Raw genomic sequence first — 26880 nt, 5'->3', positions numbered from 1 at the left:
ATACAGCGCTGGAGTTTTGAGCCTCTGCCTGCAAATGCATTAATATTCTACTGTTTTAATATAATATCAGTTGTATTAGTTTAATTAACTGTTTAATAAATTAACCAGCCTTGTTCATAGTGGTGTTTTAAATAAAAATTCCTGGGGGAAAGGGAGAGATATTCCCCCACTAACACCCTTCTTTCCCATGTGGAGGCACATGGAGAAGAATACCAGGAACCAACAGAGCCTATCCAAGGGAGACTCCTGCCAGTTTGACCCTGAACCCAGGGATGCTTACATGGGGGCTTTACAGTTCCTTGCAAAAGAAGACAGGCTCCACAGGGGAAAGTGCATCCGGATACTTAACTTCTGGGCCCCCATGCATTTCACTTCCAGTGATGATGTGGGGGATGCGGGAAGGGTGACACTGTCTTGATCACGTTTGCTTGGGCTGTCCACCTTTTCATGCAGGTGAACATACTGTAAGTACAAAGAATTGACATACTGAGTCAGAGCAAATGTCCATCTGGCCTAATATTTTGTTTCTCACAGTGGCTAATCCAGGTCACAAATACTCTGTTTGTGCTAGACTGGTTTTCCTCATACCTACAAAACCGCCAATATACAGTACTCTATGAGTATACATCTTCCACCCCTTTTAGCCTCAATTCAGGAGTACCACAAGGGTCCATGCTCTCCCCAACACTATTCAACATTTTCTTGGCTCCTCTCCTAACTTTAATACCAAGACTCAATTCCCTTAGGGGTCCTGTATATCTTATAACTTTATACAAATGACACCTCAAAGCTCCCAATAGGGGATAATAGATCATCTATTAAAACAGCCCTCTGTTTCACTGGAAGTCCCTTTCATATTATTGGTTAAGCTTGAAAAGTTCTTTTACAAGATTTCCTCCTGAAGCAGCATAATATTTGTGAAACAAGATGTCCTTGTTGGTAATTGTGGATACTTGCAGCATCTTGCCATTGGATGATTTATTTCGGACTGACTTATTGAGCTGTACAACGTTAAGGACAGCGGGAAGGCAGCGGAACTGCAATGCTGCAGCAGTGTTCGCCAGAGCCTGGGAGAATGACCATTGGAGTGATGGAAGTTCACAAGTTTCACTGGCAGGCTTGCATTTTTTTTTATATTTAGTGATCACTGTGAAGGTGGTTTGCTGGTAGTCTTGATTGAGAACTCCTTCATTTTTTTCAGCTTTGACTCATTCACTTTGGGAGTTACCTGTTTTTGTATTGAGACAGTATATTTTTTGGGAATCAGTTGTTTTACTCCGTTTGGAGTTTTTGCATGGATTCGTTTTTTCTTTGTAGTCTTGGACATCAATGGTATGAAAGGGGCTACTGATGAAATAAGGGGGGTGTTTTAATAGATGATCTTTTGTCCTTTATGGGGAGCTCTGAGGTATCATTTATTTAAAGTTATAAGATATACAGGACCCCTAAGGGAATTGAGTCTTGGTATTTTTTGTAAACCTAATTTTTTGAAGTTATACAATCATCCAAAATGACATGAACTCTTCTGTTTTGGAAAGGAATTGTGAACACCTCAAAGTAGTGCTTGATATTGTGATATTCTGTGATAAGCAAGAAATTCCACTACGTGGACACAGAGAGACCGAAGAAGCCTTAAATAAAGGAAACATTTTGGAAATGTTCAAACTGCTCAGCAAATGCAACAACTGTATCCAAAGTCACCTTGAAAAACATCCAAAGAATGCAAATCTAATGAGTCCAGATATTCAGAATGAACTATTAAAATCTGCCACTTTACTACCATTATGCAAAATCAAATCCAAAATACATGAAACCAATAATACATACTATGCAAATAAAAAAAAGTGTGCACTCCTACTTTAGTGGTCTGGGTCTTGATGAGGTCTTTTCCTCCCTATTTTTCAATAACTCCTGTAGTTCCTATACGTTTACCATCATTTATATTTAGCTGTGTTCTCCCTTCTCACTCCATTCCCACACTTTCCTACTTACTTCTCCCTATCTGCTCTCCCTCTTCTATTCTCAGTCCCCCACTTGATCTCCTCCCTGCGCTCACCCCATGATCTTTCCCCTATTTAGCCAGCATTTCTCTCCTCTTTCTCTTTCCCTAGCTCTCTCCACCACTAACTCACCTAATCCCCATGCTGTGTCTCTAGCTCTTCCACACCCTACTGACTCCACCCCTGGTCTCTACTCTCCCCATTCACTGACTTGCCCCATGCTCTTTCCCCCTCACAGGTAACTATAATCGGTGAATGCATAATACTGTTTATGGGCGGCACAAATACCTAGTCTGAGGCAGAAAATAGAATGATCCTTGTAGCAGTGGTTTTATTGCATGGACACTCTGTATTGCTGAATTTAAGTTAGGAATTAGATGTTTTCATTTTTTTTTTGACCGGTTTAGTTTGTTTTACGGTTCACCCATTTGTTTTACAACATGATGCTGTCATTTTTGCAGCACAGCCTCGTATACGTATTTTAAAATGTTTGTTTTGATGATTTATTTTTCGTAGTAATTTTGGTAGCTGGCTAGCTGTGTCTTATGACAAATTTTGGAATTCGTAGTTTATAGTTCTTTGTAAAAGCCCCTGAATAGTCTGAAGAGACATTTTTGGTTTTGGCTCAGCTTTTCAAGGTTAGAATGGCTGGCTGACTGTGAGGGGCATAATCGAAAGGGACGCGCAAGTTTTGCTGAGGACGTCCTCGCAAAAAGTCCCGATGGAGGGGCGGGGAAACCCGTATTATCGAAACAAGATGGATGTCCATCTTTCGTTTCAATAATACGGTCGAGGACGCCCAAGAGATGGTCGTCCCTAGACTTGGTTGTTTCTGATTTTTGGCGATAATGGAAACCAAGGATGCCTATTTCAGAAACGATCAAATGCAAACCCTTTGGTCGTGGGAGGAGCCAGCATTCGTAGTGCACTGGTCCTCCTCACATGCCAGGACACCAACCGGCACCCTAGGGGGCACTGCAGTGGACTTCATAAATTGTTCCCAGGTACATAGCTCCCTTACCTTGTGTGCTGAGCCCCCTAAACCCACTACCCACCACTGTACAGTACTACCATAGCCCTTACGGGTGAAGGGGGGCACTTAGATGTGGGTACAGTGGGTTTGTGGTGGGTTTTGGAGGGCTCACATTTACCACCAGGATGGGCCTGGGTCGGCCTGCCTGAAGTGCACTGCACCCACTAAAACCGCTCCCGGGACCTGCATACTGCTTTGATGGACCTGAGTATGACATTTGAGGCTGGCACAAAATATTTTGAAAGATTTTTTTTTAGGTTGGGAGGGGGTTAGTGACCACTGGGGAAGTAATGGAAGGTCATCCCTGATTCTTTCTGGTGGTCATTTGGTCAGTTCGGGCACCTTTTTGTGCCTTGGTCATAAGAAAAACGGTACCAGGTAAAGTCGTCCAAGTGCTCGTCAGGGCCGCCATTTTTTTCCATTATGGGTCGAGGACGTCCATGTGTTAGGCACGTCCAAGTCCCGCCTTCGCTATGCCTCCGACACTCCCCCTGGAACTTTGGCCGTCCCTGCGACGGAAAGCAGTTGGTGACGTCCAAAATTGGCTTTCTATTATACTGATTTGGGCGACCCTGTGAGAAGGACGCCCATCTTCCGATTTGTGTTGAAAGATGGGCGTCCATCTCTTTCGAAAATGAGCCTATGTGTCTACTATATATATATATATAAGAGATGTTTTAAGGTTTGTACTGTTTTATATCGTTTATTTAAAGATGGTTTTGTAGTCATTTGTGTACCTATCTTTTTTTTCCCCTTTGTTTTAGGCTGAGTAATTTGACAGGAACTTTTTTTGTTTGTTGTTTGGAGCTTTCCGTTATGAGAAGGAATGTTTTGCCTACAGTAACTCCCTGCTTTTTGAAGTTGTTTAGCTCCCTTTTTCTGTTCTGTGAAGAAATTATGCTGAAACTTGTTGGGTATTTCTTATATGGTGTAATGATAAAAACAAATGGACAGTAGACATTTGTCTTGCTATGTGGCAGTAATCTGGGACTTTCTGGGAACCCAGTTTTTTATGCATTGTCCCCCCTAATTCTATAAACTTGGCACACAACCTTACATTTAGGACCAAATTCTATAAATGGTACCCACAAAAAATGCGCTAAGCTCTATTCTATAAACGTTGCTCAAAGTTAGGCGCCATTTATAGATTAGTTCTTATCTTTGGGATCCACTCCTACGTTTAGATGCAAGGATTTATACCAACTAAACCCTGGATCCCCCTTATTGTTTAACAGAGCGCATAAATTGTAGCAATGCCCCTGATCCGCTCATGACCCTCCAATGGCCACGTCCCCTTTTTGGAGAATGAGTAAAACTTACATGCAGATTCTGGCACCTAAAATGAGTGTGTGAATTTTAATTAATGCCAATTAGCACAGATAATTGATCATTAGCACCAACTATCAGCGCTAATTGATTTGTTATTCAATTAAATTGCACGTGCAAATTGGGTACACACCCAAATTTGCATGTGCAATTCTAAGAGCCATATATAGAATTCAGGGTTAATGCACATAATTGAGCATCAATTTATAGAATAAGATCAGTTGTGTGTGCAATTTCATTTAATAATTAGCTGTTTAGTGTTATGTGGTATTAATTGACACCTATTGGCATTTGCGCTCGCAGCTGGCCTTAGTCGTTATTCTAAAAGCTGTGCATGCAATTTCTGTCATGTGCAATTTCTAGGGGAGCAGAGACATGGGAGGGGCAAGAGCAAGTTAGGGGTGTGCCTAGGAATTATGAGCACATGTTATAGTAGGGTGTTTTTCCCTAGATTCTGTATAATGTCGTATTCTGGATTTGCACGCACAATTCAACTAGCTAACAAGCCAATCAGTGCTGATAATTGCCAATTAACAAGCAATTGACACTAATTGCATTAGAAGTTACACGCACAACTAAGCACATTCTGTACAGTAATGCGTGTAAATTCTAATGTGCATAGTTAAAAAAGGGGCATGGCCATGGGTGTGGAATGGGCGGGTTGTGGGCATTTCTAAAAACTATGCGCATTGTTATAGAATACACCCAATCTGCGCTTAACTTAGGCATAGGCATTTACACTAAGTTTTACTTGGTATAACTGCCCATGACTAAATGTAGTCATGTAGACAGGTGCTAGGCGTATTCTATAAATCACACCTAAATTTAGGTATATTTTATAGAATATGCCTAGACATTTTTTTCAGCTCCAATTTTTTAGGCATGATTTATAGAATCTAGCCCTTTGTGCCTAACTGCCAACTGCTATGCAGAGCACTCACACCAGACTTTGACATGGCTTAAGTGCAAGATGCGAAACTGTGAATTTATACTAGTACAAGCAACAAAGCCCTTATCGTGAAAAATGAAATGGGCCCTAGGAAGGCTCTCATCTAAGTGATTTCTCCTCTCTCTCCTGCCCTCCCCTCCATGTCCAGCGATTCTTCCCTCCCATATCATCCCTGTCCAGCGATTCTCCTTTGCCCTGCCCTCCCCTCCATGTCCTGCGATTCTGGCCTCCCCTTCATGTCCATTGATTCTCCTCTGCCCTGCCCTCCCATCTGTGTCCTGCGATTCTCCCCTCTCCTCCCATCCCATCCATGTCCAGCAATTCTCCCCTCCCCTCCCAGGGCCGTTCTTAGCAATTGCGGGGCCCTGTGCAGACCAGTTCAGTGAGGCCCCCTGCCCAAGCCTACTCCTGCATCTCCCACTCCCCCATGCCTGCATCCTCCACCATAAGCTATAATTTATCAGAGTTAAAAAGGAGGTTTAGAGCTCTCGGAACCCCACCTCATCCCTTACCATGATGTGCATCCACCACGTTTCAGTAGAGAGCGGCAGACAGTGGCAGCAATTTTCATATGACATCAGCTGCTGAGCGCAGAGCTTCCTCACTGCTGCATCCTGCCCATGCGGAAGAAGGAAGTTACATCAATAGGGGCAGAACACAACAGCAAGGAGGCTCTGGGCTCAGCAGCTGACGGGATATGAAAATCGCTGCCCGATGCTCTCTACTGATATGCGGATGCACATTAAGGTATGGAGCAGGGAGGTGTTCCGAGACAGGAGGACAGACGTGCCAGAGATGTGGGGCCCCTAGGAGCGTGGGGCCCTGTGCGACCGCCCCTGTCTAAGACCGGCCCTGTTCCCTCCCCTCCTCTCCATGGCCAGTGACTCTGTCCTTTCTGCCGCCCTGCCTTTAAGCCGTTCATCTTACCTCAGATCGCAGCGGCGGCAGGTTGGGCTCACGTCACCTCCAGCCTTCCCTTGCCTTCCCTCTCAGTGTCCCGCTCTCCTCTGATGTCATTTCATCTTTCTGCGAGGGCGGGACACTGAGAGGGAAGGGAATGCTGGAGGTGAGCTGACGTCAGCTTGCTGTTACGAACCCAGCCAGCCAGCCATCCAGGGAAGCAGAGTTACCAATTATTATGTAGACCTGGGGGAAGACGAGAGGGAGGAAAGGAAGAGAAAGGGAGAGATGTTGGCTCTGGGTATGAGAGGGAAGGAGATTATCAGTCCTTTAGGGAAGTTAAGGGGGTTGGGATTTGATATACCGCCTGTCTATGGTTATGATCAGGGTGGTTTACATATTATATACAAGTGCTTATTTTGTACCTGGGGCAATGGAGGACCAAGTGACTTGCCCAGAGTCACAAGGAGCTGAAGTAGGGAAATGAATAAATAAATACCTTTAATTGTGCAATTAATCACAATTGCATTTTTTAATTGTGCAATGAATTGCAATTAAAAATGTTAATTAAAATGCAGCTCTGCTAAATGTCATTTTGTGTTGTTTCTGTCATTTGTAAAACCATCCAATAATAAAATCTTTTAAAATTTGTGTTCTGGTCTGGCCCGCTAAAAAATCTCACTCTTAGGCCTTCAGTCTCACTCTTTTAGGCATTAAGGAGTAAATATTAAGCTGGCAGAAGTCAGCATTTTTTTTTTTTTTAGCTGTCACCGACATTATGCCCTGCAATTCAAAGCTAGGCCATGTCCAGACACTGGCATTGAATATCTAGGTTTGTGTGGGCAGATAGCCCTTATCCTGTTAAGTGTGACATTCAGCAATTAACCCCATAAGTGAAACTGGACAGAGATAGAACTGAGTTTATGTGTTCTGATTTGTCCGGTTAACTTAGATGGTTAAGTGCTGAATATCAGCATTTAAACACATAAGTGCTGACTTCGCCCCTGGACCTCCCATTCAGGGCCGGTCCTAGGGTTTCTGGTGCCCTCCTGCAGCCTATTAGCCAGCGCCCCTACCCATCCAGGGGCGGGATCACTATGGCTCCGCCCCTACAGTAATCACACCCCTTTTACTAGCCACGGCATCATTGAAAATATTACACCTGCCTTCCCTTCTCTCCCCTCCATCTATGTCCAACAATTCTCTCCATGCCCTCCCCTCCATCCACCCATGTCCAGCAGCTCCCCTGCCCTCCATCCATCTATCCATCCATCCATATCCAGCAATTCTCCTCTCCCCGGCTGCCTCCCTCCATCCATCCATCCATATCCAGCAATTCTCTTCTTTCTCCCCTGTCCTCCCCTCCATGTCCAGCAATTTCTCCTCTCTCCCTAGGTCATGCCCTCGCATCCACGTCCATCCTTGTCCATCGATGCTCCTCTCTCCCCTTCCCTCCTCCATCCATCCATATCCAGCAATTCTCCTCCCTCCCCTCCCCTCCATGTCCAGCAATTTCTCCTGTCTCCCTGGGCCCTGCCCTCCCATCCATGTCCATCGATGAATGCTCCTCTCTCCCCTGCCCTCCCGCTCCCATGTCCACCTGCCCGCCCTCTTCTCTGGTTTAAATCTTGTGTTTAAATTCACCTCCGACGTTGCAGCAGCTGCGCAGCGTCAGTGAAAGCGCTGCTGCCGGCATCTCCCAGCCTTCCCTTTGCTCGTTCGTTCCCTCAGTGTCCCGCTTTCTTCTGACTTCATTTCTTTGCGAGGGCGGGACACTGAGAAGGGAAAGAACGAGCGAAGGGAAAGCTAGAGACGTCGGGCAGCAGTGCTTTCACTGATGCTGCGCAGCTGCTGTGACGTCGGAGGTAAATTTAAATATAAGATTTAAATGCCCTAGGGTACTGGAGCAGGAAACCGAAGGCAGGGCTGCTGTCGAGGTCCGGGAGCTGAGGTAAGCGGCGAGGGTCAACATGGCGCGGCGGCGCCCTCCAGAGGTCGGCGCCCTCCTGCCATGCTTACCTCGCTTACTGGGTTGGACCGGCCCTGCTCCCACTCTCTCTTTCTTTCTCCCCTCCCTCCTTTCATGGTATGGGATCTCTCTCTCCCTCCTGCCTTGGTATAGGGTCTCTTCCCCTGTCTCCAATCTGTCTCTATCTCTGTCTGCACCTTCCCCCAGTCCAGCATCTGCCCCTTCTCTTTTGGTCTAGGTCTCTCTTTTTCTCTTCCCTCTGCTTTCTTTCTCACCCCCCCCCCCCCCCCCACCCATGCTGAGATCCAGGTCTTTTCCTCGGTCTCTCTCTTTCCTCTCCTCTTCTCCCCTGCGCCTGGGTCCAGCATCTCTACAGCTCCCCCTCCCCCACCCCCATTGGTTATTTATATAATGAGGCGGCTCACTCTCTCTTGAACTGGCAGAGCCTTACCTCTGCCATGAACCGCCCACAGAAGTTGCATCAGAGAGGCGGGTTGCGGCAAAGGAAAGGATCCACCAGTCCGAGAGACAGAGTTGCTTTTAGCACTGTGTCTTCTATGAGCCACATTGCCGTGTGCTGTGGAGGACCGGTGGGGGTGGTGGGGTGAGCTGTAGAGATGCCAGACTTGGATATGGTGGATAAGAGGAAAGGAAGGGAGGGTTCAGCTGCAGGCAGCCCCCACCATTGTGCTGGCCTCATTCAATGGTAGTTATGCCCCTGGGTTGGATGCCAGGAGGAGCTGAATGACAGGGAAAGAGCTGGAGCTGGGAGTAGTGAGAGAATGTCAGAGGATGGTTTGAGAAGGGGTATGTAAGTACAGAGGATGTCAATAGGAGACTAGGGAGTGTGGGTGATAGGGGAAATAGGAAGTAGAGGAAGGAGATAGGGGAAGTGGCAGATTTGAGAACTGGAGGGGAGAATGAGGTATAAAACCTAACTGGTTCCCTAGATCAATACGAGGCCTGTTTGTTCGATTTTTCTCAATAGCAATTATACTGGTGCTCTGGTCCTGATTTAATATATACAATGCTGTCTTTTAATAGGTAGGATTGTTGTATTTATAGTCCTGGGAGTTAATGCTGTTGTGGTAAGTTTGCTGTATAAGTTCTGCATGTCTTTATGCACAGTTTTGTGTTATTTTGTTGTGTCTGCTAGCAGAAAGAGAAGTTGCACTGTTTCTGAGTTGACATCATAATTTGAATTTATGGTGAATTGTAAGGGGAAGTATCCTAGTACCATAGCTGAGGGAATGTGGAGTGTGTGTTAAAGAACTGGAAGTGCAGGTTTTATATTGAGATTCTCTCTAATTCTGAATTCAGACTACTCCTATCCTATATAATAATTCTCACCTCCAACGTTCTAATGTGCCTAATGTGGCTCCCTCGGAGGTGGTCTGCTAGGCAGTTTAGAATGCACTGATGTCAGTGATGTCACTGACAGCTGATTCCAAGGCAAGGGGAGGAGTAGGGAAACAGCTGTCAGTGCCCCCCCCCCCTCGGCGCAACACCCAAGCCCCTGCCCTGCAAAACCGTGAGCCAGGCAGGGGGAGGAATAGGGAAACATGCAGAGCGTGTTTCCCTACTCCTCCCCCTGCCTACCAATCAGCTCTCAGTGCCCCCCCTCGGTGCAGCACCCAAGCCCCTACCCCCCCGACGCATCACCCAAGACCCTCCCCCCGGCGCATCACCAAAGCCCCTACCCCCCCCCCCCCCTCGGGCACATCAACTCCCTCACCACCCGCAGCCACCAATACTAACGCTGTCTGGCCGCTGCTGCTTCTCCTGCAGCCGCTCCTCCTCTCTCCTCCATGTCACTGCCCCTGCAGGAAGACCCCGGAGGAGTGCAACGACGTCAGAGGGGAGAGGAGGAGTGGCTGCAGAGATGACAGCCAATGCCAGATGGTTGTCTACGGAGCCATGTTTCAGGTTTAAAATCTTTTTTTGGCTTTTTTCTTTTTGTACCGGCCACTGCTGTTCAACAGGATACGCAGCAGCGGCCGGACAGCGTTAGCATTAGTGGCTGCGGGTGGCGAGGGGGTTGATGTGCCCAAGGGGGGGGGGGGAAGGGGCTTGGGTGATGCGCTGGGGGAGGTATGGGTTTGGGTGATGCACCGAGGAGGGAGGGGAGGGTCGCTGGACATGGGTGGCTGTTGGGGGAGAGGAGGGTCGCTGGACATGGATGGCTGCAGGGGGGGCAGGGAAGAGGGAGGTCGGGAGGGGGTCCTGAGACCAGATGGGTGGCTACAGGGGAGGGCAGGGGAGACAGAAGAGATGCTGCAGGGGGTGCAGGGGGAGAGGAGGGTCGCTGGACATGGGTGGCTACAGGGGAGGTAAGGGGAAAGGAGAGGAGGGTCGTTGGACATGGGTGGCTGCAGGGGGGCAGGGGAGAGGAGGGTCGCTGGACATGGGTAGCTGCAGGGGAGAGGAGGGTTGCTGGACATGAGTCGCTGCAGATGGGGCAGGGGGAGGAGAGTCGCTGGACATGGGTGGCTGCGGGGGGGGGGGGGGGGGGGGGGGAGACAGGAAGGATGCTGCAGGGGGGGGATTACCTTGCTAGCACCCATTTCATTGCATACCGAAACGGGCCTTTTATACTAGTATAAAATAATGTGTATATTCATGTGAAGGGTAAAAGTACTGTATTTTGTAGGACAAATCTGTAAGAATGATTGGTGACTTTTAGAAATGTGGCCCTTTTCTTACTTTTTTATCAAGAGACAAAAATGTGAAGCCTAGAAGATATGTGAGTTTTGTTTAATCATCCACAGGGCACAGCTGCAGGTGCACAATGAATGGGCGTGTCTCTCTCATAGGCCCTCCCCGATCTACTGTAGTTTGAAGGAAGCCGCAAATATCTTTGCATCAGGAACTTCTCCTCCACCCATGTGACTACAGAAGTTTCACTAAGAGGAATTTAAGTAACACACACACATTTAGAAGGAGAAATTCATATCAAGAAATCCTTAAAACATGGTTTCATGGGCCCCCACCAAAGAAGAGAAATACGGCGTTGGTAAGTGAGAGTCTTCTATCCTGTTACTTCCTGGCATTTAGATTTATTTCATCTTGCACTGAAAGTTTGAGAGCAGCCAGTGGCTTTCTGGTTGGGCAGATGCTATGTTCAGTTAGTGACACAGCAGGATAACAGATAAAGCCTCATTTCATATGCTTCTTTCTCTCAGAAATCAGGAAGTTTTGAAAATCTTTCAAGTTCTTTATGAAATGGCTCAGAATATGTGTATATTTATGTGTGTGTATGTGTGTACATTCATGTGAATTACTGGCTGTGTATTTAAGTGGTCCATCTGCATATAATAGGTGGCTGTATCTGTGAGTGATACATATTCCAGTAAGTTCGTGTTAAGTGTTCTTACTTGGTGCATGCAAATATATATATGCATTTCTTATACTTGTACAGTACTCTTTTATATATCTCTGCACATTGGAAGGGACATGGCTTCTAGACTCACTATTCGGCCCAGTGTAGGCCACGGAACAATTTATTTCCTTGGATGTTGGGTTAGTAATCTAAATGCAAACTTGAAGGCAAGCTGTTTGCAGGTCGTACTAGAACTTGCTTTATTAATGTATTTATTTATTAGGATTTATTTACCTTCTTTTTGAGGGAATTCACTCAAGGCGGTGTACAGTAAGAATAGATCAAATATGAGCACTTTATTTTTCTTTCCAAGCTTCGGGTCTAGGGGAAAAAAGAAACTCATAAAGTTTCATAGGGTTGCAGCCTTAGGAAAGGTGCTCTCGCTGACAGAGTAACTGTGCTCAATTTGGAAAACAGGGATTTCAGAGAGCTGCAGCAGGGATTCATACATCCATGACTGCAGACATGAAAGGTGCAGCCAGGTTTACAAGGCTACAACTGCACAATTATTTCTAAGGTGTCCTTGTCTGGTGTGAGGATGGTGAATGCTGACATTTTACTTATCCTCAAAACTAATTACTATCAGTTCCTCTGTCACTTCCGGTAACAGACTGCAAGAGTTAATGCTGTTCGCACTGTGGTTCAGCTCACCACAGAAACCCTGTAACAAGATAGATCTATTAAAAATATTAAGGTTGTGCAAACTTGTTTTTTTGATTGCAATTTTAATTATGTTTTAAAATTGTATGCTAAGTTGGCTTGTTTCTTTAAAAAATACAGCTCGTATGTCTCGTTATACTGCTTTTTTGTGATCCATTTTTTTCTGGTAGTACTAGTAAAATAAATAATATAGAGATATATAAAATAAAATAAATTTAATAGTTTGGGAAATTTGTTTTTTACCCCTGATAACTTTCTCTTTTGAATTTCTGGCTTATTCAGAACCATCCTACTACATTTCTTAAGGGGTGAACAAACATGTTGATAAAGGTGAGCCGGTCGATATTGTGTATCTGGATTTTCAAAAGGCATTTGACAAAGTACTTCATGAAAGACTCCAGAGGAAATTGGAGAGTCATAGGATAGAAGGTAGTGTTCTATTGTGGATTAAAAACTGGTTAAAAGATAGAAAACAAGAGAGTAGGGTTAAATGGTCTGTATTCTCAATGGAGAAGGGTAGATAGTGGAGTTCCCCAGGGGTCTGTGCTGGGACCGCTGCTTTTTAACATATTTATAAATTATTTAGAGATGGGAGTAACTAGTGAGGTAATTAAATTTGCTGACTCACAAAGTTATTCAACGTTGTTAATTTGCAAGAGGATTGTGAAAAATTACAAAGGACCTTATAAGGTCATAAGGTCATCTTGTGATATAACAATTTTGAATAACTTTGTCATCAGCAAATTTAATCACTTCACTCAGTTTTCCTGGAAACAGGAAACATGAGTGAAGTGATTAAATTTTATATATATATATATAAAAGCAGTGGTCCCAACACAGGCCCCTGGGGAATCCCACTATCTACCCTCCATTGAGAATATTGACCATTTAACCCCACTCTCTGTTTTCTCTCTTTTAACCAGCTCTTAATCCAGAAAGTACACTACTTCCTATCCCATAAGTTTCTAATTATCTCATAAAGTATTTTGTCAAATACCTTCTGAAAATCCAAATACGCATCCCTTGACTAAATCCATGTTGGCTTTTTTTCTCATTAATCCATGCTTATGTACAGTATACGCTCAGTAATTCTATTCTTTATAGTAGTCTCCATCTTTTGCCTGGCACCAATATGAGGCTCACCAGTCCATAATTTCCTGAGTCCCTTCTGAAACCCTTTTTAAAAATTGCCGTTAGATTAGGTACTGTCCAATCTTCCAGAACCACACTTGTCTTTAAAGATAAATTACTTATTACTAATAGTAGCTTCTCCTAACAAGAGCAAGGGTGGGCCTGGAGCCAGGACAAACTAGAGCCCCACAACAGGTGCAGATAAAAGAAAATGCTGTTTATTATAAGTATCAGGTAAAAGTCCTGTACCATTCACAGGTAGGAGAGAGAAAGTAAACACAAGAATATTCTTAGATGTAACAAGGTTCTCCAGTGGCCTGCTCCTGCAGGGCCACAGCATACATTACTATCTCTCAGCATGGAAGTACATTTTACTTGATAGCCTGGTTCCCCAGAGATACTAATATAGTCTCTGGCAGTTACTTGGGCCAAAATCCAAAGTTGTAGGCTCCAAGTTGAACTTGGCCAACCTGACTGTAGCAGTTGCAGTTCACTCATAGGTGCTGGAGGCAAATGCAGTTGTGCATTGTTGATTCACTCTGGGCCTCTTTAAACTAGCTGTGCACTGAGCTTTTATACTTCCTGGACCATGCCCTCCAGCTCCACCCCTCCTGTATTACTTCCCCTATGGGCAGGACTATGAGTTTTAAGGTGGTTCTGACTCTGTGAGAGAGTGTCCTTAAGGGGAAGTGGCTGTGTCCAATAGACTCCCTCACATAGCTCTGCATGTTCATTTTTTAGTTCTCTCAGTTCTCTGGGATGTATACGATCTGGCTCAGGTGATTTAGTCACAATAGTAGTTATGGGGGATTAGTCGCTTCTGTGACCTTGGGGTACCTCGTGAGTCCACCTTTTCTCCCTGTTTGTTCAATCTTTATCTGGCTTCTGTTGTCCAGAATATTCAGGAATCTAGCATAATGAGGTCAATGATCTGAGGCACAGCTGATAAGAAATCTGTAGAAGCTAATTTTATAAATATTTTTGCATGTCAAACTGTTGTTTTTTTGACTTTCCTTAGTTCTATAGTTCTACCGCCTTCCCGTATTTTCCAGAGACGGGAAGGCGGTAGAACTAGAGGACATGGAATGAGGTTGAAGGGGGGCAGACTTAAGAAAAATGTCAGGAATTATTTTTTCATGGAGAGAGTAGTGGATACTTGGAATGCCCTCCCGAGGGAGGTAGTGTTTTGTAGCACTATAGAAATGCTAAATAGTAGTAGTAGTAGGTAGTGGAGATGAAAACGGTAACGGAATTCAAAAAAGCGTGGGATAAACATAAAAGAATCCTGTTCAGAAGAAATGGATCCTCAGAAGCTTAGCTGAGATTGGGTGGCAGCACCGGTGGTTAGGAGGCAGGGCTAGTGCTGGGCAGACTTCTATGGTCTGTGCCATGAAAATGGCAGATACAAATCAAGGCCAGGTATACATATAAAGTAGCACATATGAGTTTATCTTGTTGGGCAGACTGGATGGACCATACAGGTCTTTATCTGCCGTCACTTACTATGTTACTATGTTACCATTTAGGAGAAATTATTACCCCATTATTAAGAGTAAATATAGCTTAGTCACCTTACTTGAAATTATAGATCGGTGGCCTCAATCCCCCTTCTTTTAAACTTATGGAGGGAATAGTAGCTCTTCAATTGACTATCTTGATAAGTACGGAGTTTTACATCCCACACAATTAGGTTTTAGGTAAAACTTTAGCACTGAGACTGTAATCGGGTCATTGATAATATCTATAAACTTCTTTGTGAAGGAAAGAAGGCCTTGGTGCTACAGTTTGACCTATCTAGCGCCTTTGATCTAGCTGATCATGAGATCCTTCTTCAAATATTGGGAGACCTAGGAATTTCTGAAAAGGTATATAACTGGTTTTCTGGATTCTTGAAATGTTGAGCTTATAAAGTGAAGTTGAATGGTAAATTATCAGAGAGGTGGAGTAATTCCACTGGCGTCCCTCTACTTTTTATTGTTTATAAGCATTCATTAGGTTATACATTGGAGAAGTTGGGCATTCATTTTTTAAAGTTATACTGATGATATAACAGTATTGCCTCCAATTATCTCGGAATTGTTACCTATTCAATATTCTTAACACCTTGGAATCATGGATGAAAATGCATAAGCTAAAACTAAATCCAGAAAAAAACTAAATTCTTATTGATCAGCCATTTTGCAGATGAAGAGGAAAATAGTCTGAGGATTAATCAGGTCACATATCAATTTTCTCCTTCTACAAGAGTGTTGGGTGTTGCATTGAATACCAAGTTATCTCTAGAATTACGGGTCAACTTGCTTACTGAAAGAGCATTTTCATTATGCACAATTTTTGGACAGTGAGTAAATATTTTGAGCAGGATAATTTTTGTCTTATTGTTCAATCATTGATATTAAGCTTACTGGACTATTGTAACATTATCTCTTTGGGGTCTTCTAAACAGCTGTTAAAAAGGTTACAGAGTATTCAAAATACCTCTCTCCGTTTGATATACTTACTAAAGAGATACAATAGTGTCTCATTATATTTCAGAAAAACTCACTGGTTACCAGTGCATGCTAGAATCATGTTCAAATGTGTCTGTTTTATTTACAAAGTCTTTTACGGTCTAGCACTACAGTATTTGATTGATCATTTTGTTTTTTTCACAGAAATCTAGGCTCACGTGAACAATGGCCATGTTTTCTTTTCCCTCTTTGAGGGTTTTAAAAAGATTGAGATTATTAGATAGCATTTTCTCATTTCAGGCTGTCTGTCTTGACAAAGTTATTCAAACGTTTCTTCTCTCTGCTACAAATTACATATCTTTTCAAAAACAAATCAAAACCTACATATTCAAGAAATATGTTCCAAATTCTGATGTTCAGGGGCCCTTTTACAAAGATGCGGGAGGGCTAATGCACAGGTAACGTGCGCTCAATTGGCACTACTGCCAGAGTAGCGCATGCACCCGGCGGTAATTCTGTGGTAGGAAATAATTTTCTATTTTCTACCACGGGGGGGGGGGGGGGGGGGGGGGTTCCTGGCAGCGTGCACATGTTGGCGAGTGCTGCATGATTACCACATGGGTAGCACGTGAGCCCTTACCGCTAGGTTAATAAGTGGCAAGAAGGGCTCAGGCCATAAATTTATTGCAGGCCCATTTCCTGGCCCATTAAAAAATAGCCCTTTTCCCAGCCGCAGTAAAAAAAAAAATGACCTAGCGTGGGCCTAAAAGACATGCTCACACTACCACGGGCCACTTTTGACCACGGCTTTGTAAAAGGACCCCTTAATTTGGTGCCTTTTTTATATGCCTTGGTTTATTATAGAAATAGCATTGGTATGAATGGATTGAATGTTGCACTTCCTGGAAGTGTCCAGTTTCTTTTTTATGAGATCTGCATTGAACCACAAGGTATATAGCAGAATACAAGTAGTGTTGTTAATGTTAACAATGAGGGGGACCGTGACAGAATTCAGCTACTCCGCGTATCACTTTTACACATTAGTTAGACCAGCTAAAAATTAGGTATAACTTATGCATAGTATTTATGCTGCTGAATGCATGAATAAAGAAAAGCCCAACTGCTGGCATTTACTTTATCATATGGCCATAGCTGCTGGAAATTATTTGTTCAACTACACTTGAATCATGTAGGTAAGGAGGGGTGTAAAGTTTAAACAAATATAGGTAATCTGCACCTCCCCAATGTTTATGCTCTATTTTATAGCATATCATTAAGTGACAACCATGTATGAGGGGCCACAACTGAGAGGTTCCAAACCATTGCTTTATAAAAAAACAGTCAAAAAAGAACTCGACACAGACACGCGTTTGCTACTTGGCACGATTGTTAGCTGATTCTTTCGACACTGTTGTATTGGATTGTTCAGCTCAAGTGTATGTGCTTTACCGTTGTTGGCTGAGTTATTATAATTGACTCCTGAGACAGGCGCATTGTGTGCCGAAACACAGACTGTGTCAAGTCCTTATTTGACTGCTTTTAATAAACCATTGGTTTGGAACTTCATTGGTCTACCCCTTTCTTTTGCTTTTATTTATGTGTTGTGACTGTTGTTTGGGGGTTTCTTCTCCTTTTTTACTGCGAAGGGCCACAACTGACCACCATGTAAAGCAGCTCATTACTATATAAAAACCATAACACAATTTGCAGTGAACACTGGGTGTATACCTCACGTTACATTATGCCCATAAAATCATGGTAAAATATGGAAACATGATTCTATCGGTAGTAGTGCAAGACTACCACTAGGGGCGCCATTTTGGAGATGGTGCCAGCAGAGCAGGAACAACTGGGGATCATTCCTGCCCTTAGACCACTGGATCCACCAAGAACAGGGTCCTTAGGCTCTCAGTGATGGGGGGGGGGGGGGGGCTTAGGGGGCGGGAGGTTCTGCATCAGGAGGATTGGGAGATGGATCGGAGGGGTAGGGGGTTTCAAATTTGCACCACGGTCCTTTTAAAACCCAGCCCAGGAGCATCAGGCCACAGCTTTAAGGGCTGATGCTCCTTGGCCACTGGAATATTGCTGCTTGCAAGGTGACTCATAAGCAGGGCTATTAATTTACCATGGGAATCAGCAACCTGCTATTCTGAGATACCATAGGTCTCTGATACTCGTAGTAAATCAAGGTGCAGTAAAAGCACACATTTTACCACACCTTGGTAATTTTCCTCTTTAGTGCGCAAAAGCTATGGCATATAACTGCAAGGGGCATGCACATGGAAGGGGCATGAGTGAGTTAGGGAGTTACACACTAAGATTCTAGGACACTTATTTATATGCGCAATTTCAACTTGAGTTTTGGTCATTTAAACCAGCCATTGACATGGTGTAATTAGCTGTGTCTAAATGTTGGCATGTAATGCCGACACTTAGTATTCTATAATTGCACATACACACGTAATTGCTGATAGAGAATTTGTGCTTAACATGCAGCATCCTACCACCTACATTTCAGCAACGTTTTCAGAATTATCTCCCTTAAGTCCAGCCAGTAGGTGTAACTATTAAGGAATGTCTGTGAAGGCTGATTCTCACCAGAGGTGTAGCTGGTGGGGGGGGGGGGGGGGGGGGGGGGGGGGGGGGGTGGCGGGGGGGGGGGGGGGTGGCGCAAGGGGAGTGACTGCTCTTCCAAAGGGATTTTATACAAAAACGATGCCTATGTGCTTTGCTTCCACTTTCCCCTCCCTGCTACCACTATCTCTCTTCCTTTCACCATGGGAAAGGCATTGACTCTCTACCTCACCCCCTAACATAATCCAGCACCTTTCTCTTCTTCCCCTTCCTCTGGAGATCTTATAAAGTAAACTTACCTTGACTCTCCGGCAGCAGTCAGAGACTAAAACAGGCTGCCTGCCTGGACCTTCCTTCAGCCGGTTCTACCCTCCTTTGATGCAATTTCTTGTTTCCACGAGCATGGGACCTGGCTGAGGGAAGGCCTGAGGCAGCTTGTTTCAGTCACTGACTACTGCTGGCGAGTCAAGGTAAATGATTTTTAAATGCAGGACAGGAAGGAGAAGGCAGGTGGGAGAAGAAGCTGGAGCTGGAGGCTGAAAAGGTGGGGGCAAGTGCAAGAGGCTGGGGCTGGGGGCTGAAAAGGGGAGCAGGTAGGAGAAGGGGGGCTAAAAAGGGAGCAGATACGAGAGGGCTAGAGCTGGAAATGGGGGCTGAAAGAGGGACAGGTGGGAGAAGGAGGCTGGGACTAGGGCCTAAAAGGGAAGCAGGTGGGAGAAAGGTGACTGGGATGGGGCTGAAAGGGAGGACAAGTGAGAGCATAGGGCTGGAACTGGGGGCTGAAAGGGGGAGCAGGTAGGAAAAGGTGGCTGGAGCTGAAAAGGGAGCAAGTGGGAAAAGGAGGCTGGGGCTGGAACTGGAGGCTGAAAAGTGGAGTACGAGATGGTGGCTGGGGATAGCAAATGGGAGCTGGTAGATGTGACAGAAATGGTCTGATGCTGGGGGCAGTTGCAAGAAGGGGCTGATGCTAGCACTGAGGCAGAAATAAAGTGGGGCTCAGAGCTAGTAGACTGGGGTTGGGGATGGGGGTGAGTGAAGGGATCTAACACTAGGCATGAGAGAAGGGTGCTGAGGTCTGACAAGGGGCATATTGGATATAAGGGTTGTAGGCTGCTGCAGGGGCTGGGAGAAGGAAGAGGACAGATACTGTATGAGGGAGGGGAGAACTATGATTTCTTGTATTTTGTTCGGAACAGGAGGAAATATCTTTCTATCTCTCTTTTTTTTCTTGATGTTCTGCTGCTCACAGGCTGGTTTCTTGGTTTCAGTTTCTTTTTTTTTTTTCTAGGTATTTGTTTCTAATCTGTAGTCTCTTAGTTTTCTACTAGGTGGTGGTCTGTGTTTTTCTTTTGTAACCATAGAGATGGATTCTTTTAACAAGTAGATTCTGTGTTTGGTTGTTTTTTTTTTCCACCTGGAGGTGTAATGGTCTTCTAGAATATTTGCAGTGCTGACTTTCATAGGTTGGGTTCGTGCAGTTGGAGTGTCTATTTTTGACTTGGATTTAGCTCACTCCATTCTCAGTTGTAGCTCAATGTGAGTTATATTCAGGTACAGTAGGTATTTCCCTGTCCCTGGAGGGCTTACAATTGAAGTTTGCACCTAAGGCAATGGGTGGTTAAATGACTTATCCAAGATCTGAAAGAGCGGCAGTTGGACTTGAACCCTGGCTTCTCTGGTTCTCAGCCTGCTGCTCTAACCATTAGGTACAGAATTTTAGAGAATGACATGGGGATAAAATTTGTCCCCATCCCCGCCCCGTCTCTGTGGGTTCTGTCTCTGCCCCCACCCCGTCCCTGCAGGCCCTGTCTCCGTCCCCACCCCGTCCCCGCAGGCCCCGTCTCCATCTCCGCCCCGTCCCTGCAGGTTCTGTCTCCATCCCCGTTGGCTCTGTTCTTATCTGAAGAAGCCTCAAACACTTATGATTTTATATTTAAGTACATAAGTAGTGCCATACTGGGAAAGACCAAAGGTCCATCTAGCCCAGCATCCTGTCACCGACAGTGGCCAATCCAGGTCAAGGGCACCTGGCACGCTCCCAAACGTAAAAACATTCCAGACAAGTTATACCTAAAAATGCGGAATTTTTCCAAGTCCATTTAATAGCGGTCTATGGACTTGTCCTTTAGGAATCTATCTAACCCCTTTTTAAACTCCGTCAAGCTAACCGCCCGTACCACGTTCTCCGGCAACGAATTTCAGAGTCTAATTACACGTTGGGTGAAGAAAAATTTTCTCCGATTCGTTTTAAATTTACCACACTGTAGCTTCAACTCATGCCCTCTAGTCCTAGTATTTTTGGATAGCGTGAACAGTCGCTTCACATCCACCCGATCCATTCCACTCATTATTTTATACACTTCTATCATATCTCCCCTCAGCCGTCTCTTCTCCAAGCTGAAAAGCCCTAGCCTTCTCAGCCTCTCTTCATAGGAAAGTCGTCCCATCCCCACTATCATTTTCGTCACCCTTCGCTGTACCTTTTCCAATTCTACTATATCTTTTTTGAGATACGGAGACCAGTACTGAACACAATACTCCAGGTGCGGTCGCACCATGGAGCGATACAACGACATTATAACATCCGCACACCTGGACTCCATACCCTTCCTAATAACACCCAACATTCTATTCGCTTTCCTAGCCGCAGCAGCACACTGAGCAGAAGGTTTCAGCGTATCATCGACGACGACACCCAGATCCCTTTCTTGATCCGTAACTCCTAACGCGGAACCTTGCAAGACGTAGCTATAATTCGGGTTCCTCTTACCCACATGCATCACTTTGCACTTGTCAACATTGAACTTCATCTGCCACTTGCACGCCCATTCTCCCAGTCTCGCAAGGTCCTCCTGTAATCGTTCACATTCCTCCTGCGACTTGACGACCCTGAATAATTTTGTGTCATCGGCGAATTTAATTACCTCACTAGTTATTCCCATCTCTAGGTCATTTATAAATACATTAAAAAGCAACGGACCCAGCACAGACCCCTGCGGGACCCCACTAACTACCCTCCTCCACTGAGAATACTGGCCACGCAATCCTACTCTCTGCTTCCTATCTTTCAACCAGTTCTTAATCCATAATAATACCCTACCTCCGATTCCATGACTCTGCAATTTCTTCAGGAGTCTTTCGTGCGGCACTTTGTCAAACGCCTTCTGAAATCCAGATATACAATATCAACCGGCTCCCCATTGTCCACATGTTTGCTTACCCCCTCAAAAAAATGCATTAGATTGGTGAGGCAAGACTTCCCTTCACTAAATCCGTGCTGACTTTGTCTCATTTAAATCTTTTTATTAAAGTATAAAACGAAACAATATGCTGTGCAACTGTTGTATATAAATTACAAATAGAAAACAATAATAACAATGAGCAACTATAATAAACCCTCCCACCACCACCACCTTCTACCCTTCCAACCCCAACAATAGCTGACTTCTACTACCCCAAAGAATCCTAATCCATCCCGTTAAAATGTCCAGGGGTTCTGTATGCCCTAGAAGGGAGAAATATGCCCTATGAAGCACTTTTATGATTTTTTAATCTGTGGATGAATGTCATCAACATCTCAGGATTCAGTCTAGCTCTCCTGTCTTCCACAAGCCCTCCTACAATAGAAGATATCTTCTTAGAAGATGTGCTGGTAGCAGGATGTAAAGGATCCCCCATTCAAATTTTGCTAGCTGTGGCCAGCATGTTTGCTTGTTTTTCCAAAAAAATCAAAATATCGTTGTCTGCATCACCACAGTCCAGTTCATTAACAGGCTTCAAAGTAGAAAGTGACACGGGGACAAAGTTTGTCCCCGTCCTCATGGGCTCTGTCTCCATCCCCATGGGATCTGACCCTGTCCTCACCCTGTCCCCGCAGGATCTGTTCCCGCCCCATTCCTGTGGGCTCTGTCCCCGTCCCTATCCCCGCAGTTACTGCGGATCCCCATCCCCGTGTCATTCTCTAGTACAGATAATACATATTCCAAACATGTTTTGTATCTCAACAATAGCTGCAGCTTTGTGGTCCGGTGGTCATTTGGCAACCTAGCAAAAACATAGGTAAGAAAATCATTTTATTGTTGCCATTAAACACAGGATTTCTGTGACAGTGCTTTTTTTTTTTTTAGCACATAATTCCATGGAATATGTTCAATGTGCATATTACCATCAGTAAGGGGGGGGGGGGGGGGGGGACAGCTGGTGTAGTTGGTCCTTCCCTACTGTGTTCAAAAGTGCCCCAACTGTTCCTTTACTGCTGATACAGATGTCCCCACTCTAAGGATTTAACCTTCAGCTGCCACACCCATCCTACCCCAGCTCTGCCCCACTTTAGCCTCTTCAAAAGTCTGAATCACCCACCACCTATGCCTATTCAGATTTTAACCCTTCCCTCTCTCTTGACCTTTCAGCCTCACACTGCTGCCTATTTTACAAATGTCGGTTCCCCCTGACACCAAAACCTGGCTACGCCTCTGATTCTGAGTAGGGAAGCAAAAACCACTGTTGAGCATCAAACCCAGGGCTTTCAGATGGCAGTGCAAAGCATATGGCTAACAACGGTCAAAATGAAAGTCAAGAAAGGACATATATGCAGCTACACTCCCTCTACCTCGCTCACCACCAAGAATTCATTCTATCTCAGTTTCACTTCCAATATGCAGGCAGGCACATTTAGCAGCGGGTGAAACCATGCATGCTTTTACACGATGTGTCTGCTTTTAGTTTACACACATATGCAAGTCCTCACCTTTGGGAAAGTGCAGAAAATGCCGTCTTTGCATCCCAAGAGAAAATAAGTTGTACTCTTTTAATTCTTAAAGTTCTTAAAGCCACACTTTTACTTTGGATTCCAAGAGGATACCCTAACAAAAGATATCAGTCAGAAAATGTCTTGAAAATCCAGCACAGATACACATTTTGAAGCATGACACATATAGGGGGGATGCTATACGTGGTGCTAAAGGGTTAGGCACCAAAAACTGGGTGGTAACTAGTGTTCAATAACGGCAGAATTGCGCAGCAAATCATTACTAGCCTAAGTCCGCAGCCACGCATCAAACTAGGCACAACCACTGACCAGGGGCGTAGCCAGATGGCCACTTTTGGATGGGCCTGAGCCCAAGGTGGGTGGGCATGGAATTCGCCCCTCTACCCCTCAGTACCCCTCTAGGTTTGCTCCTCTCTCCACCCCTCCCTGCCCACAAACCCCAAATATTAAATACTTCAGCTGGCTGGGATCCTCAAACCTCCTCCTCAAGCAGCCAGCACGCTTCCAAAAGGCAAGTGGCAGCACTTGCCTCAAACTAATGCTGTTGCCAGCAGGCCGTGCATGCTCAGTACTTTTGCGCGTGCGAAAACTGAGCATTTGCAGGCGCGCTGGCTGCCCAAGGAGAGAAACTCTTCAGCTGGCAAGGATTGGGGATCTCCACCAGCCACAGCAAGAGTGTCACAATTTTGGGTGGGCCTGAGTCCAAAGTGGGTGGGCCCTGGCCCACCCAGGCTCACCTGTGGCTACGCCACTGACACTGCCACTGACACCATGTCTATGGCTGGCGTAAATGCTGGCGCCTAGAAATAACATTTGGGCGAATAAATGCAACTATTCCATAAAGTGCGCAGGAATAGTCGGAAGACCCCTGACATGCCCATGTCCCTCCATGTACACGCCCCGTTTGCAGCTGTGCGCTATAGGAGCTGGGTAGACAGAATAGAGGCCTTAGTCAGTTATGTCCTCAAGTGCTAATTAGTGCCAATTAGTGCTCGTTAATACCAGTGTAACCCCGGGTTTTGCCCAGTTTCTAGCTCCAGACCCGGGCTGCTAAAGTGTCTCACTCGCTTCAAATCTCACAGTCTTCGCTTTCATGTGGGCCAATCTCGCCACGCACCTCAATTCCGTCCACTTACAGTCAAGCTGGGGTGGGTCAGTGGTATGGAATAGCGATCCAGGACTTTGGGACATACTGTACCAGTCAGGGTTCCACTTAGCTCTTCAGTCCAGGAACCACACTGCACTTCGGAGTTGGGGCCTAATACAGCATGACCAGGAATGTGCAATGTTCCCGCCTATCTCAACTGTAAGAAAATTACTGCGGGATTCACTAACACACGGTACCATGGCACTGTGGACTAATGAATCCTACAGTACAGAATCACAAGTGTTCTATTTTATGCAATACATTTTTTTTGTTACATTTGTACCTTGCACTTTCCCACTCATGGCAGGCTCAATGCGGCTTACATGGGGCAATGGAGGGTTAAGTGACTTGCGCAGAGTCACAAGGAGTTGCCTCTGCCTGCAGTGGGAATCAAACTCAGTTCCCCAAGACCAAAGTCCACCACCCTAACCACTAGGCCACTCCTCCACTAATTTTCTCAAAGATTGAAAAGAAATTAGGACATTTGCAACATCAAGAGCAGTGGTGTAGCCATTTGGGGGTCTGTCCCCCCCCCTCCACCACCTACTTTAGGCTCAGGCCCTCTCCAGAACTGGAGTAACTTTTGACTGGCTGGTGGGGATTCCCAATCACTGCCAGCTTTTGAAATCCACTTCTGGAACTGCCCCAGTTCTTCCTAAGTAGGAAACAAGGGCGTAACCAGAAATGTTTTTACAGGAGGTGTGTCTCCCCATCCCCCATGTACCTTAAAATCCTGTCTGCTGCAGTCTTCACCCAGGCAGGAGCAATGGCACTCATAGGCTTCCCACTGCTTGCACTAGGACTTCCTCCCTGAGGGGCAGAACTGTTCAGGGAGGAAGTCCCGGTGAAGGCCGCTGCAGCCTATGAGTGCCGTTCCTGCTGCCATGGTGAAGACTGTAACAGACAGGATTTTAAGGTGAGGGCGGAGGCTGGGTCTGACAGGGGGTGTGTACACCACTGGCACATTTTGTTTGAACACGCCACTGGTAGGGAAAAAGTCTGCGGCCTCCCATCCTGCCACCAACATTGACACTCCTCGCGCATGCTGAACTTGCACATGAACTGAGCATGTGCGAGGAGTGCCTATGCCAGCATCAGTCAGAGAGGCTGCCGACTTCTTCCCTACTGAGGCAGCACTGGGACAGTTGTGGCAGTGGATCTCATCACCTGGTGGGCATTACACATCCACGCCAGCAAAGGTAAGGAATGCAGCTCCCCAGTCCACCACTGGGCCCCCCTAAAAATCCAATGCTGACTATGCCCCTGGCACACATCACTATTTCTTAAACGACCATGACTCTGAACACAGCCATTGAAACTGAGAACTATACAGCAGGACTAGCAGGCTAACAGTGCTAGTGCAACAGACATGTGTCTATGAGGTGTGAATGACTACTGTAACAAGTAACTGCAGAGTAACTAATCTGCAACCATAGCTGCAGTGCAATAGGCAGATGAAAGAACACTGTCCAGCATATGGGAAATCTTATCAGCTACAGGCACCTCTTTTCTGGACAGAAGAACCCCTACTCAACCTCTCCAGAAACATTGATTCCCCTCCTCCTCCACCCCAAGGTTCCTCCCATCCCACAGTTCCATCCCCTGCCTTATTGGTATCTACTGGGAATTGATGATGCCCACTCATTCCTGTTTGATGGCCCTGGATTCCAAAATGGCCACTGTGACCCCAAGCAGTCATCTTATGGTTTTACCACTATGAGTCAGTCTGCCAAATAAGGGCCTTTTTTGCTTAATGTTGTTGATTCTTGGTTAAAACCTGGTTTTACCCAAGCTGTACCCTGGCACTACTGGTCTATTTAGATTTTCAGCACCATTATATAGAAAATGCCACTGAAAATCCAGGTTTGGCCCCAATGAGTGGTATTTTTGCAGGTAGAAGCATCTCATACTTAATTAAATTCCATTGAATACCAGGCCCTTAATTGTTATGGGGCAGCTGGGATTTACTATTCTGAGGGGTATATTAGTGGGGTGTGGTGGTTAATTTTGTATTAACATAGTAACATAGTAGATGACGGCAGAGAAACACCTGTACGGTCCATCCAGTCTGCCCAACAAGATAAACTCATATGTGCTACTTTACGTGTATACCTGACCTTGATTTGTATCTGCCATTTTCAGGGCACAGACCATAGAAGTCTGCCCAGCACTAGCCCCGCCTCCCAACCACTAGCCCCGCCTCCCACCACTGGTGCTGCCACCCAATTTCCGCTAAGCTTCTGAGGATCCATTCCTTCTGAACAGGATTCCTTTATGTTTATCCCACAAATTTTTGAATTCTGTTACCGTTTTCATCTCCACCACCTCCTGCAGGAGGGCATTCCAAGTATCCACCACTCTCTCCGTATTATTGTTTGGATGATTTTATTTGGATCTATGTTATTTATTTTATTATGCATCCTTGTATGATTTTATTTGAATCTGTGTTATTTATTTTATACATGCTTGAATGTTTATTTGTTGATATGATAAATAAACGTAAAAATATACAAACACCCACTCTCTGTCATGTTCTGAGAAACACACATACTCTCTCACAGAAATGTACACACAAATACACACATATACACAGT

At 45.3% G+C, this 26880-nt stretch overlaps 1 protein-coding gene across 1 annotated transcript in view; it reads left to right on the top strand.

Moving 5' to 3' along the window:
- Window positions 1–11092: 11092 nt before the first annotated feature.
- Window positions 11093–26880, top strand: part of LOC115461208 (dedicator of cytokinesis protein 2-like) — a 1592043-nt gene continuing 1576255 nt past the window's right edge. The window contains 1 exon segment of the mRNA XM_030190877.1: window positions 11093–11190. Within this exon segment, the coding sequence (XP_030046737.1) occupies window positions 11148–11190 (43 nt within the window). The 5' untranslated portion in view covers window positions 11093–11147.

Source organism: Microcaecilia unicolor, chromosome 2 (assembly GCF_901765095.1).
Source record: "Microcaecilia unicolor chromosome 2, aMicUni1.1, whole genome shotgun sequence".
Taxonomy (NCBI): domain Eukaryota; kingdom Metazoa; phylum Chordata; class Amphibia; order Gymnophiona; family Siphonopidae; genus Microcaecilia; species Microcaecilia unicolor.
The sequence above is the reverse complement of the archived record's forward strand: the minus strand, read 5'-3'. Positions and strand labels throughout refer to the sequence as shown.